Here is a 21,663-nt window from a genome sequence, read left to right as displayed (position 1 = left end):
ACATCATCTTCTCTCTTCTCTCTTGATTGGTTCGTACATCTTGGAGGCTCTCTTCTTCGCACATGTGAAAGGAAGGTAGATTTTTGGACTAGTTTTGGAGGACCAAAATTTTAGGATTAGGGCATGCATTGACCAGTGGTGACTTAGAGGATCAAGTTGGAGGAAGTCCTTTGGGAGCCATGTCTTGCGATACTTCTCTTCAATCTGAATTGTGGCACCAGAGATTCGCCCACCTTATGTATGCCTGATTTCAACATGAGAATTGTCAACAGGTATGAATGATTTCAACATGAGTCATGAAGGTGTTTGTTAAGGTGTGCAGCTGAGACACTTACAAGGGGACCATTCCCCTCGAGCGAAAGTCAAACTTCTGAGATTCTTCAACTGGTCCATTTTGAGCTATCTGGTAAGTTGTCCGTAACATCATTAGGAGAATATTTGTATTATGCCATCTTTGTGGATGACTTCTCTCGCAAAGCATGGATCTATTTCTTGAAGAAGGATGAAGTATTCAAATGGTTTCATACTTTCAAAGCCTTGGTGGAGAATCAAACAGGGAAGAAGATCAAAATATTGAGGATCGACAAATGGGACCGAATATGAATCAAATGAATTCAATGATTATTGTAGAGAAGCTGGCATTAAGAGGGAGAAAACCATTGCATACACTCCTGAGCAAAATGGAGTTGATGAAAGAAAGAATCGAACGATCATGGAAGCCACTTGTGCCATGCTTCATGATCTAGGTCTACCGAAGTTCTTATGGGAAGAAGATGCAAATACTATTGTTAATGTTCAAAATAAGTGCCCACATCAAGCATTAAATTTCAAGACTCCTGAAGAAGTTTTCAATGGGAAGAAACTTGATGTTTCTCATTTTAGAGTATTTGGTTGTCTCATGTATTTTCATGTGCCTAAAGAAAAGATAAACAAGTTGGGAGCATGCGGGAAGAAAGGAACTTTTGTGGGCTACAATGAAAACTCAAAAGAATATAGAATCTATGTGCCTGGTCAATGAGATGTGGAAGTAAGCCATGATGTTACATTCGATGAAGACACTGCTCTTGGGAAAGCCAAAGATCTCCCCATTCTAGGAAAAGAGAATGATGATGCTATAGGAAAGCAGGATGAACCTCCGTCCGATGAGCCTATGCTCGATGTTGAAGCCCTGATGGATCCCATTGATCCACCTCCTAGTGATCCCTCTACCTCAAGGAAAAGATTGTTGTGGCTCAAAGACACTCTCGACGATGCTGAAAAGCATATTGCTCCAAGAGGGACATTTCGTGAAAGTAAGAAGCCCACCAGGTATCAAGGATATCTAGTTTCTATGAGTACCATTGTTCAATCTGAGCCTTGTACGTTCGAAGAAGCCGTGAAAATCAAGTATGGAAGGATGCGATGAATGAGGAATACCAATCCATCATGAAGAATGATGTCTGGGATGTGGTTCCTAGATATAAGGACAAGTCTGTGGTCACCTTTAAATGGCTTTACAACATCAAACATGGAGCTGATGGGAGTGTTGAAAAATAAAAGGCCAGGCTTGTTGCTCGAGGCTTCTCTCAAAAGGAAGGGGTGGACTATGATGAGATATTTGCACTAGTTACCTGATATACCACTATTCGTTCAATTATTGCTCTAGCTGCCTCTCAAGTATGGAGCTTACAACAAATGGATGTGAAGACTGCCTTCTTGCATGGCTTGCTTATGGAGGAAGTCTACTTGGAACAACCCGAGGGGTTTGAAGTACAAGATTGAAGGACACACGTATGCAGATTGAAGAAAGCCCTCTATGGGTTGAGGTAAGCCCCCAGGGCTTGGTATGTGAGGATTGATAACTATCTTATGAAGTTGGGATTTACAAGGAGTGAAGTTGACCCAACCTATATTTCAAGGTTGAGAATGACATGCCTCTCATTCAGGTCCTTTGTGTGGATGTTCTCTTTTTGACAGGTGTAGACTTTCTCATTTATAAATGCAAGAGGGAGTTGGCTTCCGAGTTCGAGTTGAAGGACCTAGGACTGATGCACTACTTCCTAGGCTTGGAGGTTTGGCAAAAGCCAGGTGAGATTTTCCTTTCTCAAGGAAAATACATTGTGAAGCTGCTCGAGAAATGTGGGATGGTGGATTACATGTTTGTGTCTACTCTGATGGAACTCAACTTCAAGAAGCTATGTGGAAGTGCTGCTGGGCCCAAATTGAAAAATCCTTCAGAATATAGACTAGTGGGGGCCCTGATATTCTTGGTAAACTCCTGTCCTGACATATGCTTCGTTGTGAACACGTTGAGTCAATTTATGGTCTAGCCTCATCACATACATTGGATTGCTGATCATAATCTCTTGAGATATCTCCGGGCCACAATTTATTATGGACTGAGATACACTACCAAGAATTTGTGTCTGCATGGATATACAAATGCTGATTGGGCTAACAGTGTGGTGGATCGTAAGAGCACGTCTGGATGTTGCTTCTCATTAGGGTTTGTTTCAATTTCTTGGATGACCAGGAAGCAAAAATCGGTTGCACTAAGCACCACAGAGGCCGAATACACTGCAGCTAGTATGGCCTGTTGTGAAACTGTTTGGTTGAGGAAGCTATTTAGTGAGCTATTTGAGCATGTGTTGGATACCACCGTGATCTTCTGCGACAACCAGAGTGAGATTCACGTTTTAGAGAATCTTGTGTTCCACGACTGCTCCATGCTCATTGATATCAGGTACCACTTTATCTAGGATATGGTACAACAGGGAGCAAAAAGACTCCAACACATCAAGACTAATGAGCAGGTCGCAGATATCCTAAAGAAGCCTTTGGGGAAGGTCAAATCTTAGCCTTCTGAGAGAGACTTGGAGTCGTGGAAACATGAGGGTCCTGCTTGAGTTGGACACTGAGCTCTGGGAGCTCCTCTGGGCTTGGGGTACTTCTTGGAGCTATGAGCGACCATAGGGTGAGTGGTTCACCTTCCCCTATGTGGCGCTGTGTACAGGGTGAGTGGTTCACCTTCCCCTACTAGAAACATTTGTGTAGGGTGAGTGGTTCACCTTCCCCTACTAGACACGTGTGTAGGGTGAGGGGTTCATCTTCCCAACGATTGACATATGCATAGGATGAGTGGTTCATCTTCTCTTATGGTATATGAGCAGGATGAGTGGTTCACTTTCTCCTGTTGATGCCCCAACATACATCCTACCCATGTAGTTCGAGATTCATGGGTTGTACCTCTCATTTGGGGAACATGGATAGGGACCATAGCACTATTGATGGAAGCATCATGTACTACTGTAATCCCTATGTTTAGGATGCATTGTGTTCAACAACTTGATTTGGGATTATTTGAGGTTCTACCTCTAGACTGAATTTTGTCAGTGGAGAGTGGTAAGTCTTGTGACTCACTCTCGATTGATTCTTCTTCATTATTACTTCATGGTTCAACAGAGAAGAGATGAGATGACAAATATGGTACATGACGACACGATGGCATGATGATGTCAGATGGATTGGTAGGTGGAATTCTCCCTAGTTGAGAGGGAGTGTTAAAATTGGAAAATAGGGCCAAATTCCATCTTGGGACAACTCATTTGATGGAGATGATGATTTTATTGGATTCCTATTTTCGAGAGGTCCAAGATTGATATAAATATCATCTCATTCAGACAAGTAGAAGTGTGATTTTGAATTTATGCCCACACATGTGCAAATTGTTTAGGTCGGCCTCAAGAAGCCGAATGGACGTGTCTCTTCACCCACAACGAATTGTATAAATACAAGAGACCTCACACCCCATTTGGAATATTCATTACTCACACATTCTTCTCTCTTTTCATTTGATTGGTTTGTACAACATTGGGCAAATTCTCTCTCTCACACGTGTGGCAAGGAGGATAAGTTTTTGGGTAGAATTGCAGACCGAAATTTCAAAGTTATGGGATAGGTTTGAGTAGCGTTGATCGAGGACTTGTTGATTGAGTTTGATTGTGTTTTTGGGGTTAAAGGCTCGATTTTTCTAGGCCGAATCTTTGGGCACAAAAATCGAGAAATTTTGGGTTGTTTGACCTGTGTTAACTATTGTTTGACTACAAAAAATTACATTAGTTTCTCTCTCCTTTGTCTGAGCTTGCCTGAGTTGTTTTGGCTGAATTTATCCTCTTGATCAGGCTGAGTTTGACCGAGGAAGAGCGAGTTGCTTTGAAGATGATTTTTTGCTATTTTGACCAGCGTTGACTTTCTGGTTAGGGCTAAAGTTTGATTGCAGTTGACTACACAAATTTACAGGGATGTTTTGACTTTGTATTGGGCAAGTCTTTTGTACTCTCTCTCTCTGCTAAATTTTTTATTTAATAATAAGAAGAATTGATCAAAGGGTTTTCCCCACATTGAGGTTTTTCGTTGGCATCTACCAAATCTAGTGTCCTCTTGTCTTGGCTTGTCCTCTACCTTTTGTTTTATGTTCTATTTGCTTTTATTGTCAATGTGATTATTGTAATTGCTATTGGAAAGTGGAAATTGTTATTGGGCTACTAAGGAACATTGAAGTAAATTGTGCAAAGCATACAACATACCATTGTTAACAAAAATTAACAAACCATGATACCATTCTTGAACCCAAATTGAAACAACGATTTGAACTTTTGAAGTACTCTTCTTGTCACTAGGCATCCCCTACCTAGTGAGAATCAACAAATCCTTGCAACATAAGTCACCACCATTGCTCCCGTGCCCCTTTAAGTAATGGAGCACATGTTTAGCAGCCTCCGAGTGAACTTTTCTTTGCCCAACCATATATATTAGTTCAATTAGGTCATTGTAGAATATATGTCACGAATAGTATCAAGTTGATTCATTAAACAATCAATCGATTGTTTATACATTGAATGATCTACCAAATTTGGTTCCAAGTCCATGTGCAACATGATTTTTTTTATTATCATAGGAGTATGAAAAACCTCTTTAAAATCTTAATTCCAGACTTGCCTTGTTTTGGGAACACAACTCACTTGGACTTTGCCAAGCGTTTACACTCAATAAATAATGTATTGATCTCGATCATCTTTACGTCACATGCTAAGTTTGACTTGCACCTTGCTATGAGCTTCTCAAAACTTCCTTTGGGAATCAAATCTATCAACTAAATAACAAAGATTAGGATTTGTGGAAGTTTTGGTGAATCCTAAACTTAATAGTTTCTAATCAATTTTGGATTACCATGAACGAGTGTTACCAGACTTGGAATCGACAATAAATTGGCGAGGCCAAAGAGCAAAGAGTTTTAATCGGGTCGGGAAAATATCAAGAAAAATCAGTGAATTCAATAAATATAGATATACACATATATTGAATTAAAAAAACATTTTTCATTGATATTAAATAAAGCCATGTCCAAACAATGCATAATATCAATAGATGTCCAAAATATCATGAATGAATAAGTATCTCATATATGTTATGAGTCCAAACATGATCCAAAGTACAAAGTCCTAACTCCTAACCAGTAACTACATAGAACTAGAAACCTCTGCTTCTAAAAGTTAGTTATACTGCATACTAATTAGTAAAAAATCAGTAACTAAGAGTCTCTAAGAGAGAATTAGAAGTGATTCCTCCCACTCCTTCGCTTGCTTCACTCTCAAGGTTCTCCAAGTCATGTAGGCTTAAAAGAGGAGCTTCCTCCAATTGGACCCAATTTGCTGCATTTGTAGTTTGTAGATCTATCTCTTCAAGGTCGTGAATGATCCAAACTTGTAATTATCATTAGACATTGAAATGTGAATTAAAGTTTGAACTTTAAAGTGCGAATTAGATTATGAAACCTTCAAATTCATGCTCTCACCTATTATTTGCTTGTTGCGAAGTTGTTGATTGTAATGGACAAATACAAGGTCATTTAAGCACTTATGTGTCAATTGGTTGCGCTTCTTAGAATATATTTTCTCGAACATGTTCGAGTTGTGCTCACAACCTGAAGCACTACATGATTGGTTTAAGAAACGAATGGTGAATCTGTTTAAATTTGGCGTATCACTACCAAATTTTTGCCACCAAAGACCTAGCAAGTGGCAAGGGTTCGTGAGTAGTTAGTACTAAATACTAAATACTAAAAACTTAAAAAGACAACAAAATTTAATAAACCATTTAACATATAAAATAAATTTTAAACAAATTTAATGAATTGATGAAGCCTTCAAGCCTCAAAGGGTGCCTGGAAACATCTTGGTCCTTTCTCGTATAACACTGGTATTGGCAAATAAGTTAGCTGGCGCCTTATAATCTTGTAGTTGGGCAAAGACACAACTTTGAATTTCTGGATTAGGGAAGCACCATTCAATGCATGTCATAAGTCCTTTGCCAACCTCCCCATCCTCATTAAATTCTCTTATCAAAAAAATACTGTGGGTTTAAGAAGTACCCAACAACATGTAAGGGGGAATGCAATTTCCTATCCCAACGTGCATCAATGGCGTCCCAAGGAGGCATATACTTTACCTCCTCATCCCTGTCTCTTCTTTTGATGGCCTCCTTTGCGAGATCCATCACCTCATAAATGTAACCCATAACGGGTTTGTCTCCATCAACCATCCTGAAAGTTCAAGCTGTCAAATTGAATGAAATATGAAACTTTGAAAATAAAATGAAGCTTGAAATGAAAAAGTTAAAAGACTTGAAGTACTTGAGAACTTTGACAAGGGACTTTGTCATAACAATAATCTCTTCGACATTTTCTAGAAACCATCATTAAACACAAGTGCAACAATTTCAATCCCTTTAAGGGCCTTGTAATGTTTAGATCTCATCCACTCAGGTCCCAAGAAAATCCTCTTCAGAGCTATCTTTTGCTCAACCATAGATTGCAAAAATATGAAATTTGTTGCAAATTTGGCCACTGCAGGTTTGCATCTCAAACAATTTCTTTACCTTTAGTGTATTTTCTCCTGGTGTTTAGGACAATAGTGTGGTTGTATAGGTATTTGTTTATGGATTTGGCCTTCTCCACAACCTCATGTATCCAATGAAGCTTACCAATGTCCTCAAGCATTAAATCTATTCAATGGGCAGCATAAGAGGTCGAAAAAATAGTGGGGTATGTTGAAGAATGTAATTAGTGCTGGTCTTCATAATTGTATTTGAGTCATAATGAAATATATTTGTCAAAAGAAAGAAAAAGAAATTTTATTATTAAAGAAATTGACTTATTAAAGCATGGGTTTCATGCTTGGGCTAATTGTTTTTAGGTCAAAGCCTCGAGGCTTCTAGGGTTTATGTCAAGTGTCCTTGTCAATGTCATAGTGTAAAGAACCCTTCTTGGGATTTATTTGTCAAAGAAAAAAATATTTTATTGTAACTTAGGTCTTCTAGGCCTCCTCCACAAAGTCGGCCTCAAATTGGACAAGTTGGCCTAAACAAAGGGACAACCTCCTATATAAAGGCAACAACTCGATCTCATTTGTCATTCACACACAAGTTCGATCCCCAACTTTTTGGGCTAGAAAAATTGCGAATTTCTAAGAAAGAATAGGAAAGGGCTAGCGTAAGAGGACCTTATCAAGCAAGAGAAGTCGAGTTTTTATCTCTCTTATCTCGCTTGTGTGAAGTTCTAGATAATTGTTGGGGACCAAAATTCTGCAATTGCTGGGGAGGTAGAAATTCTAAAGCTGCTTGTGATGTTGGGGCCGAAATTTTTGGGTTGTAGCTGCTAGACAAGAAGAAACTATTGAAGGTTATTGTATCTCATTGGAAGGTTGACTTGTGGAGGAGGAAGGTTTGTAGGTCCAAGGTCTTGGTCTATCTCATTTTGAATTATTGAAGGAAGAGTTCTTGACTGGGTTTCCCCCTACATAGGGGTTTTAGCCCTAGCTGGGTGCCTACATCTAGTGTCCATGATCTTCATGTTTTTGCAGATCTTCATGTTTTTGCTTTGATGGTTGCTTGATGAAAAGAAGATAAAGGAAGGGCATTAAGAAATTAATTAGAATATTATAATATCACAAGTAATCATCAATATAAAAAAAATCTTTCTACCTTTCCGATTTTCTAACAGGGTGCCTAATCTCAAAAAGTCTACCAATAACCATAGAATTAGCTGCATTGTCGGTGACAATTTGTACAACATGTTCTTCTCCCACTTCTTGAACGACTTCCTCCATCATTTGGCAAATAAGTTGGGCAATTTAACCTTGTCTGAGGCATCCATTGATTTGAGAAACATTGTGCCTAGGACAAGATACAAGGATATTTATTAAAGTTTTATTTCTATGACCTGTCCATCCATCATTGGTGATGGTGCACCCTGTTTCTACCCATGATAAATGAAACATAGATAGCACAAGCATGCCATCTTCAACACTCTTTAACAACAATTTGTCCCAAGGCTCTGATGAAGGGGCTTTGAACCCTGGACCTGCAACAACAATTGCATCAATCATAGCTTGCCAATAAGGACTTTTGGCACAGTGCAAAGGTATGTCAGAATAGTACCAAAAGTTAACAAGGGCCTTGGTTAACTATGGATATTTTTTTTCCAACCAGTGGCATCTAAGGTAGGTTGGGAACTAGGTTTTATGTTGGGAGCAAAAAAGTGTTTCCATGAGGATTCATTGGGCCTTGAGTTTGACTGAGACTTGGAGGCATGTGTGGGAAACTTGGGCACAACATTGAGGATTCAACAAAGGGAGATGACAAGGGGGTATTGGAAGAAGAATGGTCAACTCCAAGAGTTCCTATTTCTTTATTTTGCTTTGCTTTCTTGGGATTATGCTAATGATCGCTTGGTGTTTGACATTCTCGTCAACCTTGTCACAAAGACCTATATCATGGCTGGGTATCTGTGAAAGATGGTAGTTGAATCTATAAATGCCTCCACTACATTTCGTTTTGTAAAATTTACAAAAGAGCCCGCGGTCTCCGGGAATCTTTTCACACTAAGCCCAAGAAAAGTCCTTCTCCCTTGACATTGTTGTTGTTATTTTGGATTTGTAGTCGTGACTTCTGTTCAATTTGGCTTCTGTACAAGACAATAAAAAATTAAAATTAAAAATGCCATATATAACTTCACAAAAAAGAGGGTTGGTTTTAACTTTTAAAGGATATGAGGTTGTGTTTAAGATCAAAGAGGAGTCTTTCCAGCAACACAAGCACATTTCGACTTGCTATATCATTGTGACCTTGAAAGTTGAAAGTTGAAACACAATTAGGTTTATATGAGGAAATGGTACCTAAAGGAAATACTATCAGGCTATCAACAAATAAATTTAATACCCAGGTACCAAAAAATTATTCAAATAATATAAGAAATTCCAACCCTTTGGGATTACCTTTCTTTAGACATGGATTCCTAAACAAAAAAGCTACTTCTTATAAGGTTCATAACTATTTCATAATGGATTCAAACAACATTCAAATTTCTTTTCAGACAACAACCCCTCTAAAAATGGATTCCCTTGAAAACAATAAAAGAAGCCCCTCTAAAAACTTAAAAGTTAAAAATACATAATTCAGATCTTCAAATGGTAAGAAGTTTGTAGTACTATGGTAAGAAGTTGAGATATCTGAATCATGGTCTAAGCCATAGTTTCAAAGTATAAATTTTAAAATGATATGTAGTTAGTGGTCACTAGTGCCCACTAGCCACTTCTTTTGTTAGCTTAAGCCGTGTCCACTGTCACGCAACATGCTTTCTTGTTTTTGTCTTTTGATTTCAGTTGTTGTTTTAGCTAGTGGTTCAGCGTTGAGCCAAGCTTGATACTATGGACCTCGCGAATCTAGAATGTTTCCATCTAGAATGGTAAGTGATAGAATAGACAATGTTGAACATACCTTGATTGCTTTCACTGGAAAGCGGCTAAGCCTAAGGTAACACACATTGAATGTAACACGCGGTTGCTCGAGGGTCAATATGGAGTTTGGACAGAGGCTCACACTGGCGGTTGCATGATATGGAGTCGACTATGTGATAGTGGTCTCGTTGTATGAGTTGCGGGCTTGAACATTTGAAATGAATTTGGGAGCAATTGTCGTTTAATAACCTAAACTTGAAAAACTCGTGAAACTTGTGCTCGCCGAGTCAAGGCTGGAAATCAAATCAATCGAGAATAATCACGAGAATCGACATCAATCAACGACTTGTGAGTCAAACTCGCGTTGACCCCTGACTCTCGTTGACCAGGAGTCAAACTCGCGTTGACCCGGAGTCAAACTCAATGAGTGCGAGTTTGACTCACATAGTCTTAGATCAGAGAGTTTGGCAGGTGAGCAAAATCTGACTCACGATTACTCGTGACTATTCCTTGAGTCTTGTTTCACTGCAATGAACACAATGTCTATTTCAGCTCATAAAGGGCTTTCTTCATCCTACTCACATAGGTCTCTTTCCCATCTAATAATCGCCGACCAAAAATTGATGCTAAAGATGTGATAGGTGACTAGAGCACATGTCTCCTCATTCAACTCCCTCCCTAAAGTGTGGTTCCAACCTTATCTAACTTCATATGGGTAAGGTAAAGTTTGGTATCCCACTCAAAATTTAGTAGACATAGTAGTTTTTAGGATTTTAGGACTGGTAGGAATGGAATATTTTCTTTGGATTCTATCATGTATGAGGCGAAATTCATATTTAATCAAGAGCACCAAGCCCTTTATGTACTGTTTACTCGAACCAAAATCATTGGTTAGGCATGGTAAGCATTTTTTTTACCATATGAGGCTTCGATTAGGATTGATTAGGCATGTTAAGCCTTTTCTACCATATTATAAGGCATGAATTAGGTAGTTTCATAAAAATAGGGTGGCGTTGATTGATGTCCCTAGAGGATCAAGGTAGATGCAACGATTAGACAAAAAGCAAAAGGTGATACTAATGTTGAGGATCGCAATTTAAACAATGGCGGAACGATGCTTGTCAGTGAAATGTTCTTGCTTATTTTTTCTTAATGCTTTCTTTCAAAATTTCAATAATTTTTTGGAATCATGGCTTGGAATCTTTAAAATATAATTTAATGTATTTTTAGTAAATTGAGTCATTGAAATTAGATCGGTTCAAGCTAAGTTTCCTGACACGTGGATTCGAGTGTCGGATACATACACGTTGACTCCCCGGAACAGTACATGTTCGGATACATTATATTTATATATATTTAAAATTAGATATTTCTTACACAAATTCTCATTCATGATACAAATTCATTGATTTCAAACATAGATCTTCATCTAGATGTAAGTTTTATTGTTTACAAAGTAACATTATGCATAGCATACAAAATTCAAATACAATTGTAATTTGTGACATGTCACATAAATGATAAATGATAAATGATAAATTCTGAATTCATAATGCATATTCAATTCATCAATGATTCAATACTAGAAAGACAAGATAGTAAGATAAAGATACTGACAGCTGTAGTTTTCTAATTAAGTCATCAAAATCAAAATGTGTCACATAGGTAGTGCAACGCCAATGGAAAATAGAAATAGAAAATACAAAACAACTACAAGTATACAAGCCTCAAGCTAGTAGGTAGCTCATGAGTCATCAATCCTCATAGTCATCATCAAAATCAACATCATTGTCCTCATCATCATGGTCACCACTGCTCTCCTCTGCTGCATCCTCCTCCCCTGTATCCAAAGTCATCTCTGCATCTGCTAGTGTGGAGGATGACCCCTCTACAATATCACCATCATCAAATTTGACAGGCTCTAAGACTGGATCATTGATCATGTTGGCCAATGCCAACTCAACACTGTTGTCCAAACCCATATCATCAGGAAGACATCCCACATCTTTGTCTTTTCCTTCAACCACTCATCCCTCTACCTGTAAATAAGACGAAGGTTGCTGTGCACATACACCATTGTCTTTGCCCTGGACTACTTCAGCCTACTCTTCTTAACAGTATACAAATTCCCATATGTGCCTCAATTCCTCTAGCAACAAGAGGATGAAGTCACCTGAGAGAGGAGCCTCATGGCTAACTGCTGTAGAGGAGGGCTTGTTGCCCCATGATTTGCTGACCAAGAATAGGCTTTAGCCCCCTGGCTCTAATAAGATCATATCGTGCAAATTGACCAGTGCCAGTGGAAAAATCTGCAAAGGCATCCTCCACCTCATCAAGCAATGCTTTATCCTGAAAAACTTGCGTGAATGCATCTTTCCTCCCCGGTGAGATTTCACCATCCATGTGAGGAGGGAATCTGCGGGAAGGTCCACCATTCAGCCACTCATCGCTGTAGTATTTTGGGTTCAATGAGTGAGCCAAATAATGTAAAGGTGTGCAATTCTTGTCCCATCTGCTGACAAGAATATCTTGTATAGTGGTGAAGAAGGCAAGAATATACTGTATAGTGGTGAAGAAGGCCTTTAGTGATGTCTCATAATGCTCCTCATAGACTCAATCATGGAATCCCATCCCTCATAAAACTCTCCTAGGTTGGGTTGGTCTGTATCTGCAAATCGAAGCAAAGAAATGATAGGGTCCATGATCTGAATAAGTAGATCTACCCTCTCCCACCAAGCATCATCTAGCACTGTGTCCATCACTCTTTTAGAGGCTGCTTGATCTGTCCTTCTCCAAAAAGACCAAAACTCTGAAATAACCATGGCCCCAAGAGTGGTCTTGACCTCCCTCAACCTCTTCAACATGATGAATGAAGAGGCAAACCGTGTATCCGCAATCTTCAACAATGATAGATTCAACAATGATAGATTACTGTACTCCTTGTAGATAGTGAGGGCGTTTGTATGATTTTGTACAAAGTTACGGATATGCTGTGCATCCTCAATAATGTCACCAATCCAAAGCACATCAGAAGCAATGGATTTCGGTGCTAAGTTCAATGAATGGACAATGCAAGATGTCCAAAACACTTGTGGATATTTAGCTTCCACAATCATGCCAACAACCTTGCAAACAGGTGCATTATCTGTAATCATTTTCACACAAGAATCAACACCTACATCTTCAATAACTTTAATAAACAACTCACCTATATTGTGCATCCTTGTATTCTCCAAGTGTATCCACTGCTTTCAAGAAAACTGGACCATTCAAGGAAGACACCATGAAGTTGATGAGTGGGTGCCGTGCTGGATTTGTCCATCCATCAGAAACAATGCTAACCCTAGATGTTGGTCATGATGCTTTAATAGGCTCAAGCATTTTTTGCAACTCCTTTTTTGCCTTCGTCAACAATGTGGTTCTAAGCTTTTCTGAACGAAGAGGCACATACCTGATGGAGCCCCTTGAGTTAGAGCTCGGCACATCTCAATAAATTGAGGTGAGCGTGCAACATTAAAGGATATGAAGCTCTGATAGAAAAAAATTAAAAAGGCAATGGTGACCCTTGAGTTAGAGCTCGACACATCTCAATAAATAGAGGTGAGCGTGCAACATTAAAGGGTATGAAGTTTTGATTAAAAAAAGGCAATGGTGAGATCAAGCTCTTCCTGTTTCTCCTTTTGAAAAAACTTGTCCATTGGACCAAGTGAAATTGCCTTTCTTTTTGCTACTTGTCCCTCACTAGAACTCTCAAATGGGAATTTGTTGTTGCCTTTTCTAAAAAATTGAAGGGGTCATCATTTTTGGTTTTTTTTTGATTTTGCAGCCACATTTGCAATGCCAACATTGGACTCAATGGGAATTTGTTGTTGCCTTTGCTAAAAAATTGAAGGGGTCATCATTTTTGGTTTTTTTTTTTTTTGATTTTGCAGCCACATTTGCAATGCCAACATTGGACTCTCTTTCCATTTATTTCCTCTTTTATAAAGCCACTTTTGTACAAGTTCCAACTCCACAACCTGGTAAAGCCAACAAATGGCCTTTCACACGGAAATATGTGCTCGTGAAAGTATTGTGGCAAAAGTTGCATCTCCAATTCACATTGCCTCCTCCCTTCACCTTGCTCCTTGGCCCTTGCTCTCTTGTGACATATTTCCACAAAGGATATTTCTCAATGTTAGCTTGAGGAGGAAGTCTTCCCTCCACATTACTTGCAATAGAGGGGATACTTGCAGCCCCTTCCCTGCTTCCCTTGATTGAGCGATGAATACTGTAAAAAAATAAACCAAAAATGCCCAAATTTGTAAAAAAAATGCATATGCAAACTGCTGTAATAATAATGCAAAAAAATAGAGGAAAAAAAATAGAGAGGAAATGCACTGTTGCTTGAATCTCTTTGAAAATGCTCCCACACCCTTTGCTTCTTGCTCCAAAACACTCACAGCCAACCCACAGCAAAACAGGGAAGTGAAAGTGAAACAAAACAACAGCAAAATCACCTTTTTAATGCCATGCGGGTGACTTTTTCCAGATTCGTGTCCGGAGTGTCCCAATCAGACACGAAGTTTCCCGATTTCTGGACATGATTTGGCACGAATCGTGTCGGATTCGACGGATTCGTGACACGGCGGCCCTTTTGAACGAATCTAATTTCATAGGGTTCAACTGTTGAAATTTCACCTACAATGTGATTATCTCATGTAGGAATTTCATCAAACACTTAGTCAACACTCAGATTTCCAACTCCAATAAAAACTTCAGCAATAATGTATTTTAACTCAAACACATGCAATCTGATTTTTATGAGCAGAAACACTGAAGACTAAATCTGAACTTTAAATGCTGAAGATAACAGTAAAAACCCACAAAAATTGACACATGAGATTTTTGGGCAAAGCCCTTGGAAAAACCCCAAAGGGAAAACCAGTAGAGAAGAGGACATTTTTATTAAATGCTCACAGAGAAATTTCTGAGTTTACAACAATTAATTTCCAGCAAAAACCAGCTGTACTTATCTCAAAAATTGTGCCCAATATTCTCTCGAAAACCATGCCACATGCTGTCTAGAATTCTGTGCCTCCACTGTACGGACTGCATGGACTGTGGACAGCACTAAATGCACCAGAAAACGGTCTAGAAAACAGCACCCTTGCTGTCTTGATTTTTGTGCCAATTTTTCTGTACAAAACAGCAGTGTTTCTCCTTGAAATTCTAGCCCTCAGCTGAAATTTTGTGCCCAGATTTACTGCAGTACGGCCTGCATTGATGGCTGAAGACCTTTGAAGTGAGAAACACTCCTTGATGAGATGGTTATCTCATGTGGCATTGATGTATTATATGTGGTGTGTGTGTTGAGGAGGTTGGTTGGCTGCATGGATGTTGGATTTACCATGGGGTAGCAGTGCTTGGCATTAAGAGAGAGGGAGCTTGGCCCTAGCAGCATTGGGATCACTTGGCATGCCTTGGGTGGATGAGTGCTTTGACTTGAGGATGCTTAGGTTCAGGGTTCATTGCCTTTGTTGTATGTGGAGTTTGTACTCATATGTTCAGGAGCAATGGGGCATTGGATGATTGCCTTGGACAATGAGGAGTCTTGTGATGAGCACCTGGCACTCACAGACCATGTATGGAGAGTGCACCACTTGATCAACATTGTCTTTAATGTGTACACCTTGAGAGAGAGTGCTTCACTTTGATACATTACCTTGAGGAAAAGTTTAAGTTGGACTTGGCCCACTTTACTATTGTTGACCTTCCTTACCTATTTTATGAAAGGAAGGAGAGATTTGTGGTAGTGAGAGTTCATTAAATTATATGTATCTTGAAGATAAATTTGTTTGGAGTCTTTGTACTTGTCTCTATGCAAGGGAGGAAGGCACTAGGGCTTGTGAGATGCAAACCCTAGAGGAGACTTAAGTTCTACAGTTTTAATAGTTATGTGAGAAAGACCTATGGCTTGTGGCAAAGGGAATTTAGAGGAGACTTGGAGTGCTTTGCTTGAAGAGCTTGTCTGAGGCAAGCTTAGTGAAAGATCAAAGGTGGACTTGTTGATGTTGATGCTAGCTTGTTGTGCAGACTTTTGTGTGGTCAGATAGCTTGGTGGGATGCTTTGCTAGGCCTTTGTATTGTTGGTTAGGATTTGCTGTTGATGGTGGATGCCATATAGAAGATGGGAGGGAAGATTTATAGCTGTTGCAAGTCTACAGTTAATAGGCTATTTTCAGATCTGTTGTTTGTTGGGAATTGTGCCCTAAAGGGCTGGAAACATTTTTCCTTTGTACAATTTTTTGGTGTTTATTTAATGGGCTTTTTATGTCGTTGGTTGCATGTAAGTGGAGGAATTTGAATTTGCATTAAGAAATGATTTCTTGAAAGTCTCCATGTCCTTCGATCTTTTATGGACTTAGATGCCCTTTGCAATGTGTATCTTTCTGTTTGGATTGAAAAATGGTTAATAAGTTTATATGGTTGAGTTGTCTGAACCTCTTTAGATGACACTACTTAAGGTTAGTTGCAAGTTGCACCCATATGTAATGGTACTATGTTGACATTGAGTTAGATAATTCATATTAATATCCCATGAGGCCCACCTTGTCCTAAAGATTTGTGTGTAGTTTGCTTTATTTTTCTAATTATCTTTATTAACGGAGATACCATCTGGTATTTCCTTTGAATGATTGGATGGGCAAGTTGCAAACATATGTAATGGTACTATGTTGACATTGAGTTAGATAATTCATATTAATATCCCATGAGGCCCACCTTGTCCTAAAGAGGTGTGTGTAGTTTGCTTTATTTATCTAATTATCTTTATTAATGGAGATACCATCTGGTATTTCCTTTGAATGATTGGATGGGGAGGAGTTCAGTGCGTGTACATGGTTAGGCATGATCGATGGTCCATAACCAAAAGTGTAAATGTGAATCATGTAGATAACCTTTTGGTGGTTTCTCATGAGCTTAGAATGGAATGTTCTATCAATTTTTGGCATATTACATTAGCAAATCTCAATATTGATTTTGCTCTAAGTTCAAAGTGTAACCCTTTGAGACTTGTCACTTGTGATTGTGTAAGTGCAGGTTGCAGTTTGTTTCGTCAGTTGTCTATTTCAATAAGATGATGAATTGAAACTTGTTGCAAGATCTCACATTTAGAGTGTTTATGATAATGGAGTCCTTTCTTTTTTTGGATGGAATTCTGTATTGGATCTCTCTATTGTCAAAACATATTTTTATTTTAACTATGCATGTGTATAGGTGAAGAGTCTTCTGGGTACGAGTGTAGAGTGGCTATATTATATTTTACAAGCATTTAATGCTGGTGACTTAGCTCGGTATCAAGAACTATGTCATGTTCATAGGGATGCTCTCAATGCACAACCGGCGCTTGTAGAGAATGAGAAAAAGTTGCTGGAAAAGATTAATATCCTATGCTTGATGGAGATCATATTTAGGTAATATTGGAGACCTTTCTCCTTTGAATTTACTTGAGATTCTCTCTGCTGAAAATGTTTCATAATGGGCCTTTCAGAGAATGCTTTGCAGGTCTTTCAGTTTCAATAAGATGTATCCTTTTGTATTTGTCATGTTGCTTTGTAAACGAGTAGACTAGTTTCTGTGTTTCCAAAAATTGGTGTTCATTCTGACCGTTTAATTTGTTTTGCAGCCGTCCTTCAGAAGATAGAACAGTCCCACTGAGTATCATTGCAGACCGAACCAAATTATCAATTGAAGATGTTGAGTATCTCCTCATGAAAAGCCTTTCTGTGAGTTTCATACCTTGGCTTGGTAACTATTTTGTTATTTTATAACAATTTCAAATTCCAGCTTCTGGTTTTATTTGTCTTTTGTTATTACTTTTATGATCACTTTTATTACTTTCATTTATACATTAGCAGACATTTCTTCATATAAATCAACCATAATAGTAGATATGTACCATTAATATAACAATCAACACTAGGAGCTTCCTCAAATCCACAATTATTGGACTGACTGTCCAATAACCAAATTATCCACAGAACAATAATACTGTTGCCCAAACAAACCAGATCCAACTATAAAATCAAATTTAGCTCTGTCCTGTAGCATTAATTTACTCTATTTATCTAAATAGACCCTGGACTGCTCGTTAAGCTCGCTGGTCTGAGAGTCTAATCCCAGCAGGTTCGGTTGCCTTCCCGAGATACTGCATTTTGGTCCTGCAACAGTTCAGACCTGCAACTCGGACCTGTGCCTCAGAAAAGCTCGAGTTTCACTTCAGAAAAGCCTTGATTTTTCCCAGAGATGCCACAAATTTCTGTCCTAGAAAGGCCATGAGTTCTGCTGTTTTCTCAGATTGGTGGATCCCATGATTTCCAGACCAGAATAGAAAGGTAAAGAGGATTTTACTAACTAGGGTGGAATCTTTCAACACTGAAATTATTAGAGGAAAAGGGGTCTTTAAATCCTCAGAGCCACAGCTCAAGAAAACAGGTGTATTTGATCCAATTTGATGATGCTAATTTGGTTCCAACTCTCTTCTATTTATAGATTCCTTGATGGGCTCCCAAATATGAGGGGTTGTGAATGCCACCCCCAATTTTAGGTTTTTTGCCCCAGCTGATCCAACATTTTCACAATGTTGCCCCAATATTGGAAAATTTGGGTTTCACCCCTTTGTCAAGGCTATAGCATACAGGGTTGGATAGGCTATTTTGTCCTCCCTTGGGCAATTAATCTGTAGGGAACATTACAATTGAAAACCATGGATCCAGGATGGCTCGCTAATCATTCTACATTGACAATTTGTCTAAGATTCCCAATCAAAATCGATTTCCATTTGCTCCCTTTCCTATTTCATTTTGTTTAGCATGTTTCTGATGATTTTTTGAGTCGTGTCTCAATTGACGGATGTACTCATTTGGGGAAAGGAAAGATTAAAATAAATTGTTTGCTTAGATGCACTATGCCCATAATCTCACATGCTATATTTATTGGAAAATGTGAATACAGGTTCATTTAATTGAAGGGGTTATTGACCAAGTTGATGCAACTGTGCATGTATCTTGGGTACAGCCTAGAGTGCTGGGAATACCCCAGATCAAATCCTTAAGGGATAAGCTTGACAATTGGCTGCAAAAAGTCCACACAACTCTGTTGGCTGTTGAAGCTGAAACCCCAGATTTAGTGGCAGCATGATTGAAAAGGTAATCGTGTTTAAGTATGAAAATTGTAGTTTTGCTTCTACTGATGAAATGTACGATGTTTGCTTACCTTTTGCTGATTCATGGTTTCAGCCTTTTTTCAGATTCCCATGGCATTGACATATACAACTAAAACTTATAGTCTGTCATTTTGTGTCAATGACATAAAATTGTCTTTGTGATGCTAAAAAACAAGCTGCTGAAGTGGCATAATAACTGGAACAGTAATAGTGCTTGTAGTAAGCAGTTTATGAAGTCAAGTATCAGTAATAGTGCTTGAAGTAAGCAGTTTACGAAGTCAAGTAAACTTGATAGTTGTGTTTTTTCCAATAAAATGGATGATGTTTGACTAGCTTTTATCAATTCATGGTTTGAGCCTTGTCTTTGAAGTAGATTATATAGTCTAGTAAATTTGTAGCTTTGCTTCTACTGATGAAATGGAAGATGTTTGCTTAGCTTTTGTTGATTCATGGTTTCAGCCTTGTTTTCAGATTCCCATGGCATTGCCCTTTACAGCTAAAACTTATAGTTTATCATTTTGTGTCAATGACATGAACTTTGTCTTTGTGATGCCTTTCGTAAGTGTGAGTTCACTAAAAAAACAAGCTGTTGAAGTTGCATCATAACTGGAACAACTTATAGTTTAGCATTTTGTGTCAATGACAAAATTGTCTTTGTGATGCCTTTTTTAAGTGTGAGTTCACTAAAAGACAAGCTGTTGAAGTGGCATCATAACTGGAACAGTAATAGTGCTTGAAGTAAGCAGTTTATTTTTCAAGTAAATGGTTTTGTTTTTGCCAATAAAATGGACGATGTTTGATTAGCTTTTGTTGATAAATGGTTTGAGCCTTGTTTTCATTTTGGTATGCTATTGTTCTTTACGGCTATGACTTACATAGCTCGTCATGAGTGTTGACTATATAAAATTCTTCTTGACATGTTCTTAATGGTTGAGCCTTGTTCCTATGACTATCTATCTAGATGTATTATAGGTTCTCCACATTCTGAAAGCTGATAGGGAAAGGGGGAATTAAATTAAGAACAGTTTGCATTTAAGCCAAAAGTGCCTGGAATCTGACTATTAATGATTTCTGACTTTAGATGCATAGGTGAAATCTATATGCTTTTTATATAGGTATTCTAGTTTCTTTTCTTTTCAAGGATTTTATTCTGTCCACTTACAAAATATGGCCTGCTTAGCATTTAGTCCCCCTCATTTGAAACTGTACTAGCCTGCATAAATTTGTTCTACTTTCTTTAAGACACTGACACGTTTGGTGCTGTTTTACATGCAGATAATTTGTTGTAGGTCAAATTATCATCATGATTGTTCTGCAATCTGTATAGAATAATTCTCTTGTTAGCTCATTCAAAATACGGTTGCTGAAAAGACAATATTTTTCATGGTTCTGGGTCATGTTGTAGTGTTATTTTGAAATTGTTGTTAAATTTGAACCCAGATTTATTTTTGATGGTTGCTTTCTTTTTTTCTCCAGTAACGCGTAGGCGAAGGCATCAAACGAAAGCATGGCCATTTTAAGTTGTTGACAATTGTCAATGAAGTCTTCCATGGAGATGTGATAATTTAACCCCATCTTTTCAGCCGTCTGCATTGTTGTTGTTAGCTTTTCAAAGATAGTAATTTGTGCCTTTCTTTGAGGTCAGAGAATTCATGCAGCAATTTGTCCTAACAGAGCATTTGTTTTCAGCACTGTCAAAGAAAGACTCAGTTTGCTGATTTTTGTAGGGATCAAATTTGTAACTTTGCTGGCCATGAATATTTCACTGAGATCAATAAAGTCCCTCTTTTGTGTGTTGAATTTCAATTTGATAAGAGATGTAATATTTGGGAACAAATATTATTCTGTAGCTGCTAATAATTCGAGGATATTTAATGCTACTCCTAATTAGTTTTATATTTTTGGAATTAAAAAATCTTGGTCTTTGATTCCTTCCACTTGTTTACTCATGATCAAATTCTATTACCAATTGAAAATTCTATTACCTACATTTTTCATTTTTCTGGTAAGGACAAATCATTTTGGTCCACTGCACTGCAATGTATCGTCATGGGAAACCGTCCTGAGATTGCGACCTTGATTTATGAGAAGAATGAAATGAGCCCATGTTAAGCGTGGCCAATCAGAAATTACAAAATTACATGTGATCAAACGGAACGAGAACTTAACAATCTTTAGGACTGAATGGTTGCTACATTGTATAGGACGAGGATTTTGGATAGTATTTTCTGTATCCGTCTATAGTGGAAAATTATTAAGATGCTTGTTTGCTGAAGAGCCCTGTAAATAGGAATGAGTTGATATTTTTTTGTTAGATTTGTGAACGTTGGTAAGATTTGAGTCCATGATAAGCCTGGTCAATGAGGGTCAATCAGAAATTCTGTGATCAAATGAAATGAGAACTTGCTAAGTTCTATTGGGCTCAAATGATTGTAACATTTTATAGCATGAAGATTTTGGATTGTATTTTGCATCTATTTATAGGATGTTGTCTAACACTTGTATTTTTTGTTTTTTTTGGCTGGAATTTGGTGATACAAATTTGGCGAGATTGTGTTCTTTTATTATTTAAAATGTGTTTTTGAATACGTAGATGGATTCAGCGCCCTCTAAGACCCTGGGTACTTGGATAATGCAGACTACACAGCTCAAACTTGTGATTCTAATAAATCTTTGCCAAATTTT

General features: G+C 38.2%; 1 protein-coding gene across 1 annotated transcript in view; it reads left to right on the top strand.

Annotated features, from left to right (window-relative positions):
* The window catches only part of LOC149250641 (26S proteasome non-ATPase regulatory subunit 13 homolog B-like), a 70,459-nt gene extending 49,585 nt beyond the window's left edge, over positions 1–20,874 (top strand). Inside the window, exons 4-7 of the mRNA XM_089459157.1 lie at positions 17,031–17,227; positions 17,440–17,539; positions 18,768–18,961; positions 20,455–20,874. Of these exons, the coding sequence (XP_089315283.1) occupies positions 17,031–17,227; positions 17,440–17,539; positions 18,768–18,953 (483 nt within the window). The 3' untranslated portion in view covers positions 18,954–18,961; positions 20,455–20,874. The remainder of the gene's footprint in view (positions 1–17,030; positions 17,228–17,439; positions 17,540–18,767; positions 18,962–20,454) is intronic.
* The last annotated feature ends 789 nt before the right edge of the window (positions 20,875–21,663 follow it).

Source organism: Pinus tabuliformis, chromosome 7 (genome assembly GCF_031772625.1).
Source record: "Pinus tabuliformis cultivar Carrire ecotype Pingquan chromosome 7, CPIR1, whole genome shotgun sequence".
NCBI classification, from domain to species: Eukaryota; Viridiplantae; Streptophyta; class Pinopsida; order Pinales; family Pinaceae; genus Pinus; species Pinus tabuliformis.
This window is presented reverse-complemented; position numbering and strand designations above follow the sequence as displayed.